Source organism: Canis aureus, chromosome 27 (genome assembly GCF_053574225.1).
Source record: "Canis aureus isolate CA01 chromosome 27, VMU_Caureus_v.1.0, whole genome shotgun sequence".
NCBI classification, from domain to species: Eukaryota; Metazoa; Chordata; class Mammalia; order Carnivora; family Canidae; genus Canis; species Canis aureus.
The window spans coordinates 21174318-21197496 of record NC_135637.1 but is presented as its reverse complement, the minus strand read 5'-3'; the positions used below and the strand labels follow the sequence as shown (position 1 = coordinate 21197496).

The 23179-nt window shown below is 47.1% G+C and overlaps 2 protein-coding genes across 4 annotated transcripts in view; one reads left to right on the top strand and one right to left on the bottom strand.

Annotated features, from left to right (window-relative positions):
- The window catches only part of MYO1H (myosin IH), a 48250-nt gene extending 28512 nt beyond the window's left edge, over positions 1 to 19738 (top strand). The window contains exons 18-32 of the mRNA XM_077876021.1: positions 527 to 632; positions 1810 to 1927; positions 6259 to 6372; positions 8690 to 8766; positions 10566 to 10634; positions 11928 to 12012; positions 12451 to 12610; positions 13793 to 13876; positions 14701 to 14794; positions 14987 to 15042; positions 15803 to 15938; positions 16355 to 16425; positions 16566 to 16663; positions 17478 to 17577; positions 18609 to 19738. Of these exons, the coding sequence (XP_077732147.1) occupies positions 527 to 632; positions 1810 to 1927; positions 6259 to 6372; positions 8690 to 8766; positions 10566 to 10634; positions 11928 to 12012; positions 12451 to 12610; positions 13793 to 13876; positions 14701 to 14794; positions 14987 to 15042; positions 15803 to 15938; positions 16355 to 16425; positions 16566 to 16663; positions 17478 to 17577; positions 18609 to 18635 (1395 nt within the window). The 3' untranslated portion in view covers positions 18636 to 19738. The remainder of the gene's footprint in view (positions 1 to 526; positions 633 to 1809; positions 1928 to 6258; positions 6373 to 8689; positions 8767 to 10565; positions 10635 to 11927; positions 12013 to 12450; positions 12611 to 13792; positions 13877 to 14700; positions 14795 to 14986; positions 15043 to 15802; positions 15939 to 16354; positions 16426 to 16565; positions 16664 to 17477; positions 17578 to 18608) is intronic.
- The window catches only part of KCTD10 (potassium channel tetramerization domain containing 10), a 28168-nt gene continuing 24348 nt past the window's right edge, over positions 19360 to 23179 (bottom strand). For all 3 annotated transcript variants that reach the window (XM_077876016.1, XM_077876015.1, XM_077876014.1), the window contains exon 7: positions 19360 to 22237. In XM_077876016.1, coding sequence (XP_077732142.1) covers positions 22019 to 22237 — 219 coding nt within the window. In that variant the 3' untranslated portion in view covers positions 19360 to 22018. The remainder of the gene's footprint in view (positions 22238 to 23179) is intronic.

Genomic DNA, 23179 nt, shown 5'->3' with positions numbered 1-23179 from the left:
AAAGCATCACTCTCTAACATGTACTACTAAATATATACTTTCCAAGTGTAGTAGTAACCACTCACTGAGTGCCTACTGTGTGTCAGGCACTGTGTGGGGGGCACGAAATTTAGCAAGAAAAAAAACAAGGTCCCTGTATCTAGTGGGAAAGAATAGGAAAAATACCATCCAAAAAAAGAAAGAATGTATAGTAGTGCAGGTGTCATAAAGGAAGCTTGGTAACAAGGAAATGGGTGTGTGTTGGAGATGACTGTCTCAATGGTGATACGAGTTCCTATGAAGCGTGTACCACATAAGTGCTAAATGAAGAAAGCATCTAGCCTCTCTGCTTAACCAGTCTGAGCTTGGACTTCTCAGGCCAGGACACCCAAAACCTTTGCTTAGGGGGCAAGATGGTAACAGGTAGGGCAATCTATCAGGAGCTGGGATCTAAAGAGCTGGAGTCTTGTGCCCTAGCTGATCTCTGTATTGACTGAGAGAAGCAATATCTACTTAGTTCATTCTCTCTCTTTCTTTCTCTCTGAAGGTGGGGACTCAGTTTAAAAACAGCCTGAGCAGCCTTCTGGAAATCCTCATCTCTAAGGAACCTTCATACATCCGTTGCATCAAACCCAATGAGAGGAAAGAACCCAGTGAGTCATGAATCGTTCTGAACACTGAGCTCAGGAAAATAAATCTGAGAGGAAAGCCAAGATGGCAGTGGGTTAAAATCCTAAAAATCCCTACAGGCTTGTGCCTTGTCCTTTACACATGAATTCTTTTCATTTTTTTTTTTAAAGATTTATTTATTTATGATAGACAGAGAGAGAGAGAGGCAGAGACACAGGAGGGAGAAGCAGGCTCCACACCGGGAGCCCGATGCGGGACTCGATCCCGGGACTCCAGGACTGCGTCCTGGGCCAAAGGCAGGCACCAAACCGCTGAGCCACCCAGGGATCCCAATTCTTTTCATTTTTAAATGACCAGAAGGCAAATGAATAGGGAGGGAGAGGGTTTTTGTTTTGTTTTGTTTTGTTTTGTTTTTTGCGATCCTGAGTGAGCATTGCTTAGATCCTGACCAGTTTCAGGAACAACACAGCTGAGCCAGACAGATGTCACAGGTGAGGGAAACAGTGTTGTTTCTCTCTAGCCAGGGAACAGTCTTCCAAAATGGTTTATGACTTAGGTATCTTCCAAGCACCTGCCATGGTCGGTAACACAGTTGTACAGAAGGCAGGTGGAAAGAACAAATGAGTGAAGCAGACTGGTTGTAAAGCAGTAGGGAGTGAAGGGGACTGTGGAACACTGCAAAGGGCACATGTTATCCAAAAGGGCAGTCCTAAAAAAAAAAAAAAAAAAAAAGGGCAATCCTATTCCCTTCCAACAAGTTATTGCCATGTGGGAGTTTACCCCCAAATGGCTGGATATCATAGTTTGTTTTTTTTAAGATTTTATTTATTTATTCATGAGACAGAGAGAGGGGCAGAGACACAGGCAGAGCAAGAAGCAGGCTCCATGCAGGGAGCCTGATGTGAGACTCAATCCTGGGACCCTGGGATCACACCCTGAGCCTAAGGCAGGCACTCAAATGCTGAGCCACCCAGGCATCCCAGCTGGACACCATAGTTTTTTAAAAAGAAGCCAGAAATCCAGATTTTCCTATAAAATTCCCCCATTAACACACACACACACACACACACAAATTAGGACCTGACAAAATAAGTCTGTGGCCAGATCTAGCCCATGGATTGTCAGCTTGCAGCCTGTGGTCTTAGTTGAAACAGAGCCATGGGGCCCTTTACTGTCACTCTCCCTTCTGTGTTTCCAAAGACAAGTTTGATGACTTGCTCGTAAGGCATCAGATCAAGTACCTGGGGCTGATGGAGCATCTGCGGGTGAGACGGGCCGGCTTTGCATACCGGCGGAAATACGAGCATTTCTTGCAAAGGTAAAGTTTGTTTTGTTGATCTGAAGCCAGTACAGTCAAAAACCTACTGTGTGGGGAGTCTCTGGGTGTGATGATGAATAAAAGGCCATCCCCCCAGGAACTCAGAACTACTTCTACTGTAGCCATAACTATGATTAACACTAACATTTTGGAGAATAAAAGCTAAATCAGTTTACCTTCTTCCCTTCCTTTCCCTAAGCCTGTGACTTCTTGGGAGTCCAGGAAGCTCAAGACTGATGCATAGACATGCCACTAGGGGACAGACATGGGCAGGGTGCCACTTGAGTCTGTCTGTAGTTGGGGAAGCCCCTCCCCAAGGTGACTGTAAGTGCTCGTTTAGTCAATCTAAGAGCAATCCCCTTGGCATCGTGGGCTATCAGGAGAAGCAAGTGTAATGATGGGAACATGGACATTGAAGTCACACAAAGCTGGGTGGGGATCCCTGTCCTGTCTCTTCTAGCCATGATCTCTTTCCTTATAGGTAACATAGAGATTAAATTGTCTGATCTCTGAGAGTTTATCAGGATTTAACGATAAATTCACCACCACCTAAATCATTTGTGCACCAATACTTCATTGGTGGTGGGCTGTGTGTGAATTTCTGCTACCAAAAAAAAAAAAAAAAATCAACATATTCTCATACTCTCAAGGGAAGCATAATGGTTATTTTTGTAGGTCAACATGGTTGAAGATTGGTAATTTCAAATTGCAATCTGATACTAGGCTTCTTTTGAACTACAACTTTATTAAAGTGTACATGAGCTTATAATTTTTTCCTCTAATTTCTTGTATTTATTTTGCAACTTGTGTCAAGATTCTGCCTTTTGAAAATTGAGCATTTCCTAGCAGCTCTTATTTTTAACCCCTGACTTAGTGATCGCAGATCTCTCTCTACCAGGGATCATGCTGCTTTTCCTCCCATGAATCTCATGTCTTGGTAAGTGCTATCTCCTTATATGCACTTACTAAGTAATAATCCATTTCCTCGCTGCTATTTTTATTTAAATTCTAGTTAGTTAACATACAGCGCAATATTGGTTTCCAGAGTAGAGTTCAGTGATTCATCACTTACATTCATACACTTACACCCAGTGCTCATCACAAATGCCCTCCTTTATGCCCATCACCCATCTAGCCCATCCCCCACTCACTTTCTTCCATCAACCCTTAGTTCTCTGTCATTAAGAATCTCTTAATGCTTTTTCCCTCCCTCCTTTTTTTCCTTCCCCCTTCCCATATATTTACCTGTTTAGTTTTTTAAATTCCCCATAAAAGTGAGATTATGCAGTATTTGTCTGACTTCTTTCACTCTCCATAATACCCTCTAGTTCCAGCCATGTTGTTGCAAATGGCAAGATTTCATGCTTTTTGACGGCCAAGTAATATTCCATTGTATATATACACTCCATCTTCTTTATCCACTCGTCGGTGAGTGGACATGTGGGCTCTTTTCATAGTTTGGCTATCGTTGATAATGCTGCTATACACGTCTTTGAATGTGTATTTCCATCTCCTTTGGGCAAACACCTAGAAGTGTGATTGCTGGATCTTTGGGTAGCTTTATTTTTAACTTTTTGAGGAATCTCCATACTGTTCTCCAGTCTCACTGTTATGTTAATGATTTATATACCTGCTGATATCCTTTAGCTATAATCTCCTTATCACCCCAGCCCCAGCCCTAAGCAACCACTAACCTGCTTCCTGTCTCTATAGATTTCCCTGTTGGACATTTCATACGCATAGAATTATGCAGTAGGTGGCCTTTCATGACTGATTTCTCTCACCTCACACAGTGTTTTCAAGGCTCATCCTTGTCATAGCATCAGTGCTTCATTTCTTTGTAGTGAGGAACCATACTCCATTGTATGGATAGACTACATTTTACTTATCAGCTGATGGGCATTTGGGTTGTTTCTCAGGTTATTATGAATAATGCTGCTAGGAACATACACGTACAGGTTTTTATGTGGACATGTGTTTTTATTTGGGGGGTGTGTGTACCTAGGAGTAGATTACTACGTCATGGTAATCAGTCACTACTGAGTTAATTGGTTGAGGAACTACCAGCCTATTCCCCCCACTTTTAAAAACATATCTCCTTTGTATGCTGTTCTTGCTCATCAGCAACTTGTTCATTTTTTAACTGATTCATCTTTTTCTGAATCTCCATCTTTGCTGGAGATGGCCAGAATCAGCAGCCGCTGCCTGCCCCACCCCACCCCCAAACACACGTGCACTTGATGTTACCATTTTTCTGCAGTTTTTGCTCTTCATACATCTTTTTTATATCTTGTTGTCATCTGAGGCTCAGTTACTCTGCATAAATACTAGTGAGCACCTGCTGTGCACCAGTGCTGTCCTAAGTGCTGTGTAACAACAGGGGACAGGACAGACCACATACCCCCCACCCCTGCGTGGGGCTTACTTCCCATTGGGGGAGTCTGCTAGTGATAAAGAGGATATACGAGGTCAGGTGGGAATGTATCTTTGAAGGAAAATGAATGCAGGTAAGGGAAAAAGAGGGTGGAAAGATAGAAGGCCTTACCTCTTTAGGTAAGGTGGTCTGGGAGGGCCTTTGCAAAGGAGGGAGGGAACCATGAGGCTATCTGGGGATAACAATCCAGGCAGGAGAGCCTGGAAGAAATGGGAAGGTTGGAGGACCATTTGGGAGGGCCAGATGGCTGCAGATCAGTGGCCCTGGGGAGGGGCCGAAGATGATCAAATATATGTGTACCCTGCCTGGCACCACTTCCCTTGATCAGGAAGCAATTGCATCTCAGAGTTGAAAAAGACTGAAGTTCCTAGTCCCTCCACTCTGCAGGTGTTTAAGACATCTCCCCATCCCCGACTTTGTCTGTCCCATGTTTGGACTGCTTTGATGGCATGTGCTAGTGATGGGTGTGGTTTGGGCAGGTGGGAGCAAGGCCTGAGGCTCAATGGCATTCTCTGGGGTAGTAATGCACCTGCGCCTTTGTGTGTGTGGCTAGACTTAGAGAGATAATCGGGGAAGAACATGTGACACTTAATATTTGTCTTAGTTTGGGCTGCTATAACAAACTACCATAGACTGGGTGGCTTATAAACAACAGAGAATTACTTCTCATGGTTTTGGAGGCTGGAAATCTGAGATCAAGACACCAGCATGGTCATATTCCGGGGAGAATTTTCTTGGGGTTGCATGCAGAGTGCCATTCTCTTGTGTCCTCTCATGGTAGAAAGAGGGTGAGGGAGCTCTCGGGTCTCTCTTATAAAGGCACTGATCCCATTCATGATGACCTCATCACCTCCCTGAAGGCCCTCACCTCCTAACACCATCACATTGTGGGTTAGGATTTCAGCCCGTGAATTCAAGATGAGGGGACGACATAGACATTCATTCCATGGCAATGCCCTTAATGGACTTTTTCATAAAGTATAGTTCCAGGAAAATAAATATGTTTTTTTAACAGTTTAATGTGATTTTAAAATAGTACAAACCGTATCTCACAATATTAAGGGTAAGAAGCATAATAGGATCACCATAGCTAACAGTTTTTGAAGTCTTGGACTGTGCCCAATATCTTCCATGGATTATCTCACTTCGACCTTGTGATGCCCCCACGAGGAAGGTCTTGTTAATTGTTCACATTGCAGAGGTGAGGGGGCAAAGTGACTTGTCCAGCTCCTGAGCTGGACCTGAACCCAGGCAGTGTGGTCCTGGTCTAGCAGCTCCGGTTGTATAGCTTCTAGCCTTAGTCCATAGGCACTTTGAATTCTGCATTGGCTTATTTCATTATGTTACAGACCACATGGTTCTTTTTATAGTGACCACATACTAGAAATGTATGCTGAAATCAGGATCTTAGTCATTATTGGGTCCAAGTCCCACATTACTTACCAGGCATGGTACCTTGTCCTCCTGTGCTGGCCCATGTTTATTCACTCATTCATCAGTAGACAGACATTTAGGTGTTTTCTATCTTTTGTCTATGATAAATAATGACAGTATGACATGGTGAACGTTCATGTATGAGCCTGTGTGTGGACCCATATTTTCATGTCTCCATGTATATACTTAGAAGTGGAATGGAGTTGCTTGGGTGGATTATCTGATGATGTCATTGTTTCATGAAGACAGGTCAGACCCACCCTACTGAAAGCTTCTCTCTTTTATCTTTCTTGCCAAGTGTATGTAACACTTGTTGAATTCAAGGAAGTTTGGTGTGATGAGTCCGCTAGGTTGTGCTGAGTGGCTGGCATGCCACAGCTGAGCAAAGCTGACCTCTGGTGGAGGGTTCGGTGGGTGAGTGTAAAGTCCAATGGCTTTCTGGAAGGGCTGTTCCTCTCCCCAGGTACAAGTCTCTGTGCCCAGACACCTGGCCATACTGGCATGGGCCTCCAGCAGAGGGCGTAGAACGGCTGATCAAGTACATTGGCTACACACCGGAAGAGTACAAGTTAGGGAGGTAAGCGGCCAAGAAATGCCCGTTAGAAAGTTTTCTGCATTGATCCATAAGCATCTAGAGCCTGGAGATGAATTTTTTAAGGAATTTATGTAGAGGTACAAACAGATACTTCTATCCACTCCATTTCAATGCAGCTCTGTAAAGACAAAACTCCTGTGTGTGTCTGCTCTCAGTACTTGGCTCACACTCAGAACATTCCACAGTACTTCTGAAAGTCGCTGGGGTGTCCTACACTTCAACTCAATGCTGACACTGTCTACCTCGAGTAGTGTCAGATCCCCAAGATAAGGACTCAGTCCTGTAAGACTGTCCACCCCCCACTTCAGATGCCAATTGCAAGTCTCTATGTCACCTGTGCTTCTGACCACTGACTGGATATCTATTGGAGGTTCCTAGGACGCCCTCTTTAGGTTTGATTTGCTAGACTGGCTCACAGAACTCAGAAAACATTTTACTTCCTGGGTTATTGGCTTACTACAAAAGGATAGAACTCAGGAAGAGCCAGATGAAAGAGATGCATAGGGTGGGTTGGGGAAAAAGGATGGAGCTTCCATGCCCTCTCCAGGTGTACCCACCCAGAACATCAAAACCATGTCCTTTTGGGGTTTTATGGAAGCTTCATTACACAGGCATGATTGATAAAATCATTGGCTGTTGGTCATCACTTCAATCCCTAGCCCCTCTCCCCTACCTGGATGTGGGCTGAGAGTTTTGAGCTTCTCATCTCAAGATTGGTTCCCCCAGCAATGAGCCATCATCTTGAGGTTATCCAGGGGGCTTTGCGAACATCATCTCCTTGGCATAAATTCAGGTGTGGTGTGGCCGGAAGGGATCTATTATAAACAGCAAGACATCCATTTCACTTTTATCACTTTGAAACCATCTCAGGAACAAAATCCAAATATCATAACAAAAGATGTCCCTTTTGCTCTAATTATAAGGGTTTGGGGAACTATGACCAAATATGTATTTCCTATTACAAATCACAGTATCACAGGTTCCAGGTGGTTGGAAGGGCTCTATTACTGCCTGTTGAGGAGATTAAGTTGGAAGCCCTGTGTTCTAAACCTGACTTAGAGCTCCGTGGCACCTCTTTGCCTGCAAAATGAGTTTGCATGGACTTTTTATTGTTCAAATGCATGCAGGATTTCTCAGAGGAGGCTATTAGGGATTTCATAATGTGAAAGCTCCTGTGGCATTCCAGAAGGTGGTGTTCTAGAACTCTGAGCACATTGCTATCGCTCTAATTGTCCAGGATCAGTAGAACTTTCATACCCATTGATAGTATTGAGGCAAACTCAGTGTGGTGAACCAGGAAGATTTTGGTCTGTCCTTAGAGTCATTTTGGTCAGGGTTGGTGTGTGGTGGTAAGGAACAGTGCCCAAGGATGTAGATGGGCATTCCCAGGCTGCAGAGAATTTCTGCCTTCGTATCTATCCATGAACTTTGCCCGCCAACCCCCTAGCCCTCTGTGGTCACCCTGGTCCCTCTCCATCCTTATGCTTCTGTCCTGGGCCCTGCTTCAAGACTTCATTACATCTCCAAGCCAGATCCCTGAGGGGAATGGGGCTTAGCCCATCCTGAGTGAGGCAGACCATGGAGGTCACCGGTGGGATCTGTGTGGGATGGGGACCTGGGATCACGGGACATGAGGCACTGCTTCCTCCAGTGGCTGCCCTGGGAAGTTTCCCTCACAAGCTGGGTAGGGCAGGCAGGAAGCGATGATGGACATTGATGATTTATCTTTTTTGGTCGATGGGATCTTCTCTTAAACTTAGACTCCTATTCCTTGTCATCAGTTTTCAAAACCCAAGAAGTAACTTCAGGTTGAATTGGTGTCGTAGTTTCCTGAGACTGGATAAATGAATGACCACAGACTGGCTGGCTTAAAGCAACAGGAAAGTACTCTCTCACAGTTCTCAAGGCTCAAGGTCCAAAATTAAGGTGTCAGCGGGCTTTGCGAGAGAGACTTCCTTGCTTCTCCCAGCTTCTGGTGGCCCCTGACATTCCTTGGCTTGTGGTCCCATCCCTCCAGTCTCTGCCCGTTTTCACATGAACTTCCCTATCTGTGTGTGTGTGTGTGTGTGTGTGTGTGTGTGTGTCCTCTTCTGTCCCTTATAGGCACACACTCACTGGATTTAGGTCACCCATCATTCTCTATGATCTCCTCTCAATCCCTACCTTGATGATGTCTGCAAAGACCCTATTTCCAGATAAGATCACATTCTGAGGCTCTGGGGGAGACACTGCTATTCAAGCCAGTGCAGATGGTAACTGACCAACTAACCATTACAACCATCTCTCTTTTCACTTCTAGAACCAAAATATTTATTCGTTTCCCCAGAACTCTGTTTGCTACTGAAGATGCCTTTGAATTTAGTAAACATCAATTAGGTAATGTTTCTCTGTCCTGATTTCAGTAGAATGTGAAATGAACCCAGCTTAGCTTGGGATACACCTTACATCTGCTGTTTGATATAAGCATCAGAAGCGTTGGCTCTGAAAATTGGGGGTTGTGATAAGACACACATGGATTTATGCCCTAATGTGTGTTCAGAGGGCAGTCATGGATATATATGGAAAGTTAAACCCGGGACGCCTGGGTGGCTCTGTGATTGATCATCTGCCTTTGGCTTGGGTCATGATCCTGGGGTCCTGGGATTGAGTCCTGCATTGGGCTCCCTGTGGGAAGCCTGCTTCTCCCTCGGCCTGTGTCTCTGCCTCTCTCTCTCTCTCTCTCTGGCTCTCTCTCTGTCTCTCATGAATAAATAGAATAACATCTTTAAAAAAAAAAAAAAAAGGAAAGTTAAACACTGGATTGCTGTCCCAGTTCTAGTTAAGACCCAACTCTTTTTTTTTTTAATATTTTATTTATCTATTTGAGAGAGAGAACACAAGCAGTGGGGAGGGGCAGAGGTAGAGGAAGAAGTAGGCTCTCCGCTGAGCATCGGGCTCCGCTGAGCCTGATGTAGAACTCAACCCCAGAACCCCAGGATCATGACTCAAGGTGAAGGCAGATGTTTAACTGACTGAGCCACCCAGGCACCCAGGACCCAAATCTTGTGCTATGCCAGGGCCTAAATCTCAAATGAAGCTTTGAAAACTTCATTCATATCTGTATCTGATGTTGGAAGGTGTCGTTTCAAAGCCTGCAGCCAGGGTGGAGGGGGTTTGTGCATGGTGAATAAGGAAAGTTATGGGGTGGTGGGGGTGGGGGAGAGCAACCAAATTTAAAAACTACTGCAGTGGGATGGGACTTCTTCCTTGAAATCTCAACTGCTCTGTTGAGACGTGCCCTGTGGAGTAATCTGAATGCTTGCTGTGTGCTGGCTGCATATGATATCCTCTGTGCTCAGGACCTCATTGTGTTCTTAGAACAAACCTTTGTGCCCCTCTTATCTCCACTTTATATTCCGGGAACCTGAGCTCTAAGATGTTGGAACTTGCTGAAGGCTGCACAGCCAGTAAGCGACAGAGCCGGGGTTTGAACATGGGTCTCTCTGGCTTCAGGATCTGGGCTTGTAACCACTGTGCTTGAGGATCTCATGTTTTGACCCTGACAGCAGCAAGCACTGATCCTAGGACCTGGTTTCTGGGCAGGTGCTCGCTGTAGGTGGGGCAGGGGTAGGGGTGCTCAGACAGTGTTTCTAATCAGTCCCCAAGGGATGGGCTGCTACTGGTCTGTGGGGGCATGGGGAGCCTGATGAGCTTGGCCTGTCATGGGAACTCAGTCACCAGGTGGAGAGACGTGGATAGAGAAGCTCCAGGGCGAGCATGCATGTGGTCCCACATGCCTGGGTTCACACTCCACAGTAGCTGCACTGCCCATACTCAGGTTTCCACCGCCTGAGCCTGCACACCCATTTGTGGCTTGTGCTTGGCACCTGCATCTAGGGGTGGTGTGAGGATGAAACAGTGCCTTGCTTGGAACCTCACTAGACAGGGTGGGGGTGGGGAGGCTCTTACCACTGAGTCTGTTCTTTACTCTCAGGGAAGGAGAGGGACAGGGGAGCCAGAAGCTTCTGGCAGCCAGGCTTCATGAACCCCACCCCCCTCCCCTCCTGCCCCGCTGCACTGGTCCCTCTGCTCTGTGCTGTACACCCTGAGGCCACTTCCGACCTGCCCTCCAAGAGCACAACTACAGGGTTGCACAACCAAAAGCCTTTTCACCAAAACTTTTGTTTTATTTTAAGTTGCGAGGATCCAAGCCACATACAAAGCCTGCCTAGAAAGGAGAGTGTATGTGAAAAAAAGACAAGCAGGTAAGAATTCAACAAAAACTTGCCCGTTTGCAATGAGCAAAAAATTCAACCAGTCAGCCTGTGTATTATTGGTTGTTTATTTTCATAGCTGCACAGGATTGTACTATGTCAGATGTTGGCAGACTTTTTTCTTAAAGGCCAGATGGTACTTTAGATTTGTGGGTCATCTGGCCTCTGCCAATAGCTACTCAGCGTTGTAGCACAAAGGTACTATAGGCAATGCATAAATAAATGGGCATGGTTCTGTTGCAATAAAACTTTATTTACAGGGATCCCTGGGTGGCGCAGCGGTTTGGCGCCTGCCTTTGGCCCAGGGCGCGATCCTGGAGACGCAGGATCGAATCCCACATCGGGCTCCCGGTGCATGGAGCCTGCTTCTCCCTCTGCCTGTGTCTCTGCGCCTCTCTCTCTCTCTCTGTGACTATCATAAATAAATAAAAATTAAAAAAAAAACTTTATTTACAAAAACAGGTGGCTGGCCCAAGGGCCATAGTTTGCAGACCCCTGTGCTATTCATATAGCACATAATCCATATACCATATACCATATACCATATACCATAATCTAGCTGTTCTGTTGATGGACGTGTGGCTTGTTGCCGTTGTTTGTTTTGTAACAAACAGTGCTGCTATGAGGAATGAAAGAAAACATTTTTTAAGAGGATTTTATTCATCCATTTATTTGAGACTCAGAAAGAGAGAGAATCTCAGGCAGACTCTTCACTGAGTGCAAAGCCTGACGCAGGGCTTGATCCCACAACCCATGAGATCATGACCTGAGCTGAAACCAAGAGATGGATGCTTAACCAGACTGAGCCACCCAAGTGCCCCAGAAAACATTTTTTAAAAATCTGAATAACTGAACGAAATATGAAAAGCATTTAAAAATTGGGAAGCAAGCCAGGAATCTCTGTGTGTCCCAATTGATGCATCTCAATTCTTAAGTGTAGACAACTAAAGCACACACTGGATGAGACAAACCAAACGCAGCCCCATAATTAACGTGCCCCTCAGGAAGACCTGGAGAAGCTTGGACCCCTTCCTGTAATTTTGGGACTCTCCTAAAAGCTTCCCACAGCACTGTTGGTGTTCCTGTCGCTCTGGTTCAGTGGTCTGAGCACCCCCAGAGAGGAACTTGGAACACATCAATTTTCCATCTCTGGGGCCGGCTGACAGCTGTGGTGGGCATCCGGATGTTTGGGGAAAGGGGGGCGGGTGAATGATTCTGAAGAAAGCCCTTTGTATTTAAATGTGATTGTGCTCACCTTCTAATGCCTGCAGTGAACTCTTTCAGCCATCAGACTTGAAGCCCACTGGCGTGGGGCCCTGGCTCGGAAGGTGGCCAAAAGGAGAAAGTGGGCTGTGCGGACCGTGAGAAAGTGAGTTCTCTACAGAAGGTGACCGTGGACTTGGTTGACTTATTTGGCTTTGTGCAGATAGCCAGTCTTTCCTTCAGGATGTCAGGCCTTAGGGATTCAGCTCCATTGCTGTCCTCTGAGCTCCCTGATTTGCCAGTCATCATAATTCATGATGTTGATTAGATTCCCCTTAGTTCAAAAGTCACAAGGACAACTGCCTTCCTATGCCATTTGTTGTTAGCAACTAATTCAAACTACTCAACACAACACAAAACAGAGCATGGTGTGGGTGAAATAGAACATATCTTTGGGGGCAGACTTGACCTACAGGCTACATGGGTGTCACCCTGCATGGCGACTGGAGCGGTTGCTACCATTTTGGCCTTTGAAATCAAACAAGTGGAGAGAGTCTCAGTAAAGAAATGGGCCAGAAAGCTAACGAAACATTTGCCCCTATAGGTTCATAAAGGGATTCATCAACCGCAACAAGCCCCTCTGCCCTGACAATGAGGAGTTTATCGTGTTCGTGCGTAAGAATTACATCTTGAATCTTCGCTACCATGTCCCAAAGAATGTCTTGGACAAGAGCTGGCTGAGGCCTCCTGGCATCTTGGAAAATGTGAGGACTGAACAGGGACACCTGTTGCAAGTGACTTGGGCATTGATGGGGCTCAGTTTCTATATGTACTTGTACGGCCTCCCTTGGCTCAAAAGGGCTGCCTTAGCGAAATGCTTCTTGGCAAGGTTGTTACACAAGAAATGGCACTCCTCTAAATTCGTACGCTAAAGCCAACAGAGGTCTGTTTGCACAGAGCATTTATGATTAATTTCTCTTTTTTTTAAGATTTTATTTATTCATGAGAGACACAGAGAGAGAGAGAGAGAGACAGAGACACAGGCAGAGGGAGAAGCAGGTTTCCCATGGGGAGCCCAATGTTGGACTCGATCCCAGAACCCTGAGATCACGACCTGAGCCAAAGGCAGATGCTCAACCACTGAGCCACCCAGGTACCCCAAGATTTTTTTTAAGATTTGTTTGAGATTGAGAAGGAGTAGAGAAAGGGGCAGAGAGAGAGAGGGAGAGAAGCAGACTCTGTGCTGAGCCAGGAGCCCAACATGGGGCTCGATCTCATGATAGTCAAGAGTTGGAGGCTCAGTTGACTGCGTCACCCAAGTACCCCCTTCCCAATAGCTTTTAATGACTGTCACCTAGATGTTTCTCAAAAGATGGTCCAAGGGCCCAAGGGCCCAAGGGTCTTAGAGAGCAGTGGGGGTCATGTAAGTAAGATCTTGGGTCCCAGCCTGGGTCTACTGAGCATCTCTAGGAGTCCTTTATTTTTTCTTTTTCTTTTTTCTTGCTAGTTCTCAGATGACTCAGACATATTCATGTTTAAGAACCAATAGGTTAGGGGTACTTGGGTGGTTGAACATCTGCCTTTGGCTCAGGTCGTGATCCTGGGGTCCTGGGATCGAGTCCTGCATTGGGCTCCCTGCAGGGAGCCTACTTCTCCCTCTGCCTATGTCTCTGCCTCTCTCTATGTCTCTGCCTCTTTCTGTGTGTCTCTCATGGATAAATAAATAAATAAATCTTTAAAAACAAAAAAAAGAACCAGTGGTCTAGCAACAGTGAAAAGGTAGTGCAAGATTAGCAAATTCACTGCCTTCTTGGAGTTTAAAATACCAACGCTGTCATTTATATGAGACTGGATTCCACTGTACTTTCAAAGCTTCTGTCTTGTGGCCACCACCCAAGATTCGGTATGAGTGAGGTACATGGAACAGAAATGTCTTCTCCCCACAGGCATCGGACCTGCTCAGGAAAATGTGCATAAGGAACCTGGTCCGGAAGTACTGTCGCGGGATCACAGCCGAGAGGAAAGCACTGGTAGGGACAGGGAACATGGGCAGGTGGCAAGGTGGTGGAGGGGCCAGGACTAGCGGCACTTGCCCGCCGTCTCACCTGGGAGCCAAGGGTCGTCCTGGGCCCCTGCCTCATACGTGTGTTGAGGATTAAACACACCCAGGCCACTTAGCACAGAACCCTCGTTCGCGGGCAGCTGTTAAGGGGGGGGGGGTGCCGCTCACACTGTTGCCATGGGAACACAACCCAGGTGGTCCCTGTACTGCACAGAATGCAGGACCCCTTTTCTGCCAGAGGGTTTTGTTCATGCTTATCTGCAGGTGAGCAGACTTTTTCTGTAAAGCACTAAAGAGTAATATCTTGGGGTTTGCTGGCCACATGATTTCTGTTACAATCACTCAGCTTTGCCAGTGGAGCACAAAAACTGCCAGAGACAACATATAAATGGATGGCAGAGCCATGCTGCCAAAACAAACAAACAAAATAACCCCCCGCCCAAAAAAAAAAACTTACAAAAAACAGGCAGCAGGGTGGATTTGGCCCTCAGGTTGTAGTTTATAGATAGATCTCTGACCCAGAAGAAAAGAAGTGCTCTCTGAAAATTCTGAAAACTCCACTTCTGGGAAGAGCATGCAAGAGACCAGCATTAAGTGCCTGCTCTGGTCTCTGCCGGCGTCATTTTTAGGGCACCTTGGCCAAAGCCTAGAACATGTTGTGATTTCTGTGCCAAATCAGGACAAGGCTTCTACAGCTTATCAAGGAAAGTAAACCACCCCATGGACCTAAGGGGCCTCTGTTCCAGGGATCCTCAGGCTACCACTGTTTTACTTCCAATTCTGTTTAACCAGATGCAGCAAAAGGTGGTTACAAGTGAACTCTTCAGGGGAAAGAAAGAAGGTTATGCAGAAGTCTTAAACCAGCCCTTTGCCAACAGTCGGATTGGTGAGTACATTCTTCCATCTGTGCTCTTGCTTCTCCTGTTTTAAAGAGTCAAAAGAAGATGCCTGACTTCGTAGCATTTCCTGACCATAGGTGAGGTCTCTGTCAGAGGGACATAAACCCAGCAGATACCAGTGGCTTTTGCACCAAGATGGTATTTAGTGCTGATTCACTGTGTTCTGGTTCCCTCCCCAGACGAAGGAGACATTAATCCCAAAGTGCTTCAACTCATTAGCAATGAGAAAATCCAGGTAAGGAAATGGGTGTCCTTGGGTCAAACCGGATTCCCTTAACAGGGTCTGTTTTCTGTATGAAGAGCGTCTGGAAGTGCTGTTGACATGCAGGGGGCTGGGAGGGTGGGCTGGGCTCTCAACTGTAATGTTCTGGGTATTAATGAAGACTGTGGGGCCCATGTGACCACTAGGTACCTGTTGCTGTTCTTATGGTCCTTATCTGTCACCCTAGGAACTAGGTTTGGTTCTCTCTTTTTCTTTTGATTTTATTTATTTATTTGAGAGAGAGCACAAATAGGGTAGGGGAAGGGACAGAGGGAGAGGGAAAAGCAGACTCCTTGCTAAGCAGGGAGCCCGATGCCGGGCTCAATCTCTGGACCCTTGGGATAATGACCTGAGCTGAAGGCAGACACCCAACCTACAGAGCCACCGGGGTACCCCATGGGTTTGGTTTTCAATGAAATTGAGCAAAACAGTCATGAACTTAATCACTGAATATCCCCTATTCGAAGAAGTGTGGCAGGGTGCCAGCGGCTTCGTAACTTAGCTGTACACAATCTGGGCAGGTTCCTTAAGCTCTTGCTGCCTCCACCCTTCTGTGAGTGGGGAGGACAGGGGTATTGAGAGGCCCAAGGGGTCAAGGGTGGAAAGCGCTGTGTGGCAGGACGTTTGAGCCTCTCTGAGTGCTTAAAGGAACTAGTCTTACCAGAGTCTGGTGTAATAAGGAGTTCTGTACTCCACCCCCTCTTCCCACGGAGTCACCGTGTTCTCCTTTCAGTATGGCATCCCAGTCATCAAATATGACAGGAAAGGGTTCAAGGCCCGGCAGCGCCAACTCCTCCTTACTCAGAATGCAGCTTATGTGGTGGAGCTTGCCAAAATCAAGCAGAAAATGGAATACTCAACACTCAAAGGTAAGACATGGGCCATCTTCAGACCATTCACTGGGTTGACTTAGGTCCTGGGCGAACATCGGTAAGGAAGACACCCTCCACTGGAAGTCAGAAGCGTAGGGTGCCTGTAAAGCCTGGGGCTGCCCGGGTCTGGCCTGTGCCTTTTTTCTGGAGTAAATGTCAGAGGCCACCCCTTCATCCAGGTATCCTGGCCGGACAACAGCTTCTCCGATGACCTGTTTTATTCTGAGCACTGCCCTCCCAGCCTCAGGGCCTGCTGATTGCTGGGCTGTGCCCTTCATCCTCGGGGGCCCAGTGAGGAGGGACAAAGTGTGGGGTGGGGGTGTTCCTAGATACACCACCTCGTTTTTTCTGTATGAATGCCAAGTTGTCCAGTTCCTGGTTTCTGACTCTGGATCTGTGTCTTTACTCCTCAGGTGTCTCTACTAGCAGCCTCAGCGATGGAATCTTAGTCATTCATGTTTCGCCGGAGGACCACAAACAAAAGGTAAGTGACGGCCCCCAGTGTCTGCCAGAGGAGGGAAACCCTGCCACGCTACTGAGCTGCCTGCCTTGCAGCCTCAGTATGGAAGAGTGCTTTCCTCTGGAGCCACTGCTACTAGAACTGCTGTGTCCTCTCCTCGTCAGGGGGATGCCATCCTCCAGTGTCAACACATCTTCGAAGCAGTCACGAAGCTCGTCATGCTGGTGAAGAGGGGGAACATTGTAGATGTTGTCCAGGGAAGGTAGGGGTTTTTTCCACCATCACTTGTTCACCAAGGCAGCCAGAGTATTAGGGCCCAGTTCTCAAAGCGAGGGCCTTTCCATTCCTGGGGGAAGTCATCACCAGGTGAAAGGTGGACCTCTGGGCCAGTGCAGGAGCCGGCCACACCTGTCCTGTGGAGGCCTGTTGTCTGGGATATTTGGCTGAGCACAGGGGCTGCAGCTTTGTAGGCTGCTTACAACTGATGAGAGGACAGCAGCGTTAAAATTTCTTTAGGACATAGAACTATGTGGCACAAGGTGGCTAAGCAGCCAGCCTGGTGTCAGCTGGCTGGTCAGGGACGGTAGGGGGTAGTTTGAGGCCACACTGGATTCTTGTTCTCAGGCTAAAATCAGGTGCCGTGCCCCCTAGAGCCTCCATGCAAGCAGGCTGCCCCCCTGCTGCTGCTAATGGGTCTCAGGCCAGTGTAGCCTGAGGAGCAAATTCATACGGGCAAGAGGGAGGGAGAGTGAGGAGTGTTCTGTGGGATCTCTGAGGGGAGACCTGGCCACCCCGTGAGAGTTTCAGCAGGATGCTATGTAGGTGGTTCTTCAGACAGCAGGCTGGCCCCTTGAAGAACTGAACGTGTTAAATTGATTTGGAAATAACCCCAGAAACACGTGGTAAGTTTCCTACTTGTGGCAAGGGTCGTCGTTTGATTATCAAATACACAATACAACTGTAATAAAATGGGAATTCGCTCTCTAAACTAGTAAATCTTCATAAGTGAATTTCTTTTGCAGACAGAAGGTGAAAATTAAGAATGTCAGTAATTGATTACTCTGTGTGTTTTCCAGTTTACAGTTTTATATCGGTCCTGGAAAAGAAGGCACAATAGTTTTCGACACAGGACCAGAAGAACAAATCTATAAAAATAAAAACGGACAGTTAACCGTGGTGAGTGGCTGTGGCAGGAAGTGAGTTTTACATGAGAATATAAAGATTTGACCAATTTCAGCTTCCTATATATAGACTGTTCATTTTCCCCTTTATTCCTGATTCTACATCAAAAGGACAGGAAGGTATTGATGCCAGAGGTATAGATTCACACACTGAATGAAAGGGCTTGAAGAAAGCAAATGGGTTTACCTCCTATTTCTGGTTAGTGAACAGGAAGGTGATGTTAAATCCTCAGTTTTAAATGTCGAAGCCAACTTTCCGCTGGATGGCAGAGGCCTTATGCCTTATCCTGTCTCTGACATTGGAAACTCCTGGAGATCTTCGGAAAATGCCCATGCCTGAGTGTCAGCCCTGGGCGCTGTGATGCAACAGGCAGGGGTGCAGCCTGGGCTTTGGAATGGGCACGAGCTTGGGGCTAAAGAGCAGAGCTGACTGCTGTCTGGCGGCGTCCAGGCTGGGTGCCCGGTGCTCTGTCCTCCCTGCCGGTCCCACCGGTGCTAGGTCGGGCATCCCAACAGTCCTCACTGGCAAGCAGCTCACAGGGCTTAATTTGATCCCATTTTGCTGGGAAATGACAGATTAAAACAGTGGGCTGAACCTTTCAGCTGTATTTGTAGGTGCACCCAGTATTATTCGATACAAATGAATGAGCAAACGGTTTGTCAATAAAGTATCTCATACGTACATATTTACATTTGCATCCCCTTAACTAGGAAACTTTTTCTGAGTGTAAGTAGTACCCGACCCAAAAGGCTTTTCTAACATAACTGCCTCTAAACTCCTGGGGGTCAGTTAAAATCTTTTAAGTAATTTTGAATGTAACACGTCATTTTTTTCAGCTTACACACTGTCTTAGGGGTATAACCTTTAAGAAGGAATTTGTCTTGGGAGTCACACAGCTCATGGGCTGGACTGGCTCAGGCTGAAAATGCTAAGTGGCTGGTGGGTGGGGCTGGCTTCTAGAAGCTCGTCCACGTGGCTGCTGGCTCATAAGGGGTCTCTAACCTAAGTGTGGGCACTCCCCCAAGGTGTCGGTCGGCATGAAGTCCTCCTGACCTCTCCCATGGCCGTCTCTGCTCCAGCTGAGGAAAGCCCCCAGGAAGCGAGAGGCTGTCCAGGTAGCTACACCTTCAAGGGAAGTTCCCAGCAGCTCTAGGAAAAGGAGCACACCTGAAGAAACTGAGTGGCATATGCCACTTCCTGGCTCTTGGCTGCCCTGGAGCACTATACGAGAAGGTCCTGTTCAGGCGCCCAACCTCACATCACCTGCGGGGATGGGTCTGTGTCCCGACCAGGTCCTTCACTCAACGGGGACTTGAACAAGTCATTATAGGCTGGGCAACAGATCCTCTACCTTTGTCAAGCTGGCACCAAAGAACAATTAAGGAGTATATACAGTCTGAGAGGGATCCCATACAATTTGACAAAGCTGCAAATTTTGAATTTTGTTTTAATTAAATGGAACTGAGACACTTTGGGTTCTAGAATGGGGAGCTGTAGTGGAAATGTTAAGGTCTTAGGTGTGTTTCCATCTCCCCAGGCCCTGCCTCCCTCCCTCATATTAAGGCAGTAGCAACTCCAGCTGATTCACTCTGCTTTCCACCTAAGATTTCCTTGCAGTGATTAAATCCAAACACTACAGAATAATGACCTCCACCTTCCCCAGCAACATCAAGGCAATGAAGCAGAACAAATGGAGGACAGATGCCATCCTCTTTGCCATGAACCCCCATCGCACTGGCTGGATTGTGCTAGGTTTCTGAAAACACCCAGAAAACATTTAAACAGAAGCATTATATGTAACTTTTATTTTACACGTCCACAAATGCTTGTACAACATACAGTGACTACTTCTAACGTTTATAGCATTTTTTTCCATAGCACAAAAAGAAAGGTTAGTGACACACAGGTGTGCTACAGTGATGCTGGGTGGAGCCCTCAGGAGCCCACTTTGCAGAGGAGGGCTGAGTGTTGTTGACATTTGGGTCCTGAGCACCTGCTGGGAGGTGCAGGCGATCCCACCGAAGCAAAGGGTGGGGTCCCTGCACCTCAGCCAGGCAGCTCATCTGCAACCTATCATAGGGGGGAGGGGACGACGATAGAAGAGGCTACTCCAGGATTGTCTTGGGCACAGGCCCCCAGTCACCACAAACAAGGACCTCTTTGAAAAAACAGCTTGACAAGGGACCAAAAGCTGTTCTCCAACTGTAAGCTCTTAACAATGTAATAAAACTTAACTCTTTACCAAATCTTAGGCCAGTGTTTTACTTACATGGCTCTTAAGTACAAATATTGACCTTTGTTTGCCCTTCATGCTATCATAAAATTCAGTTCCTTGTAGAATACATTTGCTAACAGAGCTTGGACCAGCCAACACTGCTGTCAGCTCAAGACTATGCAGCTAACGGTGTATCATTCACCACGGAATGTTTCAGGAATCTGTTCAGATCCCAGGAAAGCAGAGACTCAAAACTACAAGTGCAAAGTTAAGGAAAAGTGTAAAGACTGCCAGAGACATTAGCTCATATGGTGTGGAAGCCCAAACGAATCCGATTGTTCCACAAACTTACTCTTCACAGAAATATGTTAAAAAAACAATTCATATGATGGCTTTTCCATTCCTACAGAAAACATCAGAACTGACATTCACTTTAACTCTCTAAAAAAGTTCAACCCAAACGCTAGGGTTGGTGTTTAAAACTGAAACGGTATATAAAATATTTACGAAACAGTATAAGCCCCCCCCTTTCCTTAGCACTTAATAAAACTCGAATGGCCTAATACGAAAGTTTCCCACACAACAGTTTAAAAGGCATCGACCCCGAAACATGATTTTTTTTTTTTTTTTAAGTTCAGTCAAGATTGTTTTAAAGTTTTATTGTAGGCTTTGCTGCTGGATACAAATAAAGGCATGCAACTGTCCCAAGAAGGGCAGTGTGTACAAAGCCTAAGCTGTAAAAACCATTTCAAAATATAAACTCGTTTTTTGGAATACACTGTGTCAAAGGCTGCCCATATTAATACCTTTGGTATAAAACAGTAATGTTTCCCTTGAAAAGCAGACAAATCCCATCCATTACCTTACACACGTTCACATCTCCTTGTAACTACTCTACGTAGTCTAGTTGCAACCAGCCACGTCAGTCACCACTCACTTCTGTCCCTTCACAGGCGCAGAGGAGACTGGGAGGTAGGTAACCGAGAACGTCCGTCCTACACGAGCACCATGTGGACGGCCGGGCTCCAGTGCAGGCCCCCTGCGCCCCACAAGCACACATCCCCATCCATAGTCGCACACGTCCCTTAAACATGAACACGAACACTTTATTGGACCTCAAAGGGTCTGCACATCCTCTAACTCTGCTCGCTGTGGCTACTCCATACTGTGTAAAAATCAGAGGCAAAGACAAAAAGGGGATCTCCGGGTGATGGCTGCATCTACAGCAGGGGAGCTGCCCTGAGACTGCTGGTGTGAATGGGTTTCCTGCCTGGATGCCAGGCTTGGTGGACAGAGGCCGGGCCACCTCCACTTTCTAAGCAAAAGGCAGGGCTTCTCCTGGAGATAGGAAGCCCAGCCTAACAGGGAAGAAGGCTGAGGAAGAAAGAATAGAGCCCAAGAAGTGACAGTATACGAGCTCCACTTGTTAAACAGGCCACAAGGCCTTCTAGAAGGGAGTTGGCCAACAAGGAGAACAGATGCAGGGGCAGGGGGAGCCAGGAACAGAGCCGTGCACTCCCTGCCAGGGCCAGCTCTGCCTTAGCCACGTGAGGTCCTAATAGGCCTGTCCCTCAATAGAGCCGGACACCCAGAGCTATACTAGAACAATCAGAGGCACGAAGCTCATCAGTCCTATCTTCCGTGCCACAAACTGTAATCATCTACCCACATGAGCTAGAGGTGCAAAGTCCTGGGGCAGAAGGACTTCCGGCAAAGCCCTGGAGCCGGCCCGACCTAGGGCACAGAAACTAGCAGCCAGCATGTGGGCTGAAGGATTAGGAAATAGAGAGCTCAGAGAATCCTCTGGTGGCCACCAACCGCAGGATCCCTCCCAGAGCTGTCAGACTGAACCCCAGGGGCATGCCATCCCAAAGCCCAAATCATAGTCAACACCCACAAAAATAAATACTGCAAATAAAATTTCTCACATCCACTTCATACCCATTCATACTTTTCTCCGAGAACCAAGAAAGCCTGGCTCCAAAGATTCTCAGATCCCCATGGAAGGGGGAGACCTTGGACATAGCTTGGTCAAGAACGGGGTGCATTCATCTGGGGGAAAGACAGTCACCTGGTCGAGAAATATCAAAATAATCATCTGGCTTGTTACAAAAGTATCTTCAGACTCCAGGGGAAGTGGAAGGTGCCCAAGAGCCTGCAGGAATTGGAGTGAATGACAGGGGAGGAGGGAGGAGGAGGGTGGCTCGCTTGCTTGCTTGCTCACTGGTGGAGGTGGGCCCGGTCATCTGGGCGCTTGATGTGGATCCGCCGCACACGCTCGATCCGCTCTCGCTCCTCGTCTTCATCCAGGTGGTGAGAGCGACCAGCTGCCCCACCTGTGGCTTCCAGGAGCGCGTTGTCAGGTCCTCGGCCGTCCTGGGCCTCGTACAACAAAATATTGAGGGTCTCCTCATAAATCCGGGCCTCTGGGAACTCCACCTGCATTCCCACAAAACACAAGGCAGGTAAGTTAGCATCACAAACACATACCCCACTACCTCTACTGCCACCTGGTACTTCCAAGAAGGGCCGCTGGCTCATGCAGGCCCCTGGGATTCCTCTTAACACTGCCATTATTAGTTTTATAGTAATTTTTGTTTTCAAGAGGCAATACTTACACACAGTGCTTACACAAGAAACAGAAGGGAAACAGTACATCCAAATGTACATTTATATACATGAATATTCACGCACTTTAAAACACACAAAAGGTGGCCCATCACACACTCCTCTGTACCTTTTGTTTTCCCCTAACTTAGGAAATCCTTCCATAGCACGGAATTACAACAACGTAACAATGAAATTAACCAATTAGGTAGTTTCCAACAGGTTTCTATTAATTACAGATCTGCACTCTTGGAGCTGCTCCACACCTTCAGGCAGCCTTTAGTGCAGCCCCATGTTTTGAACAGGGACTGGCTGAAAAGGACATGACGCCTCTTGCTTGGCAGAGCTGCATGTCTGCTGCTTGCCCTTCGGGGTTTAGGTTCTGTGAATCAGACGGGGCTGCCCAAATGGGCCCTGGGCACTTGACTCACAGGGTGGACACCCTCTGCTCTCAAGGCAGGGTTCTGAGGTTCGAAGAGAAATGGAGAGAACACGCTCTACTCTGTCTTTTCTACTGAGGCCACAAAACCAGGAGAAAGAGTGCAGTGGCTGAGGACTGAGACACAGAAATCACAGCAGACAGAGCGGGGGTCAGCGGAGAGGCCAGAGTTTGGAATAATGCCTGGCCAGCAGTGAGTTTACTGCCCAGAGGGATGTTAATGCAGCCTGCAACCCCGCAATGGTCATCAGCATAGAGAGCTCCAGGGGGGCCACCAGAACCTCCCAACACCTAGAGAGTGTTCCCGGTTTTCCTTTCCTTTTTCTTGCACCCCT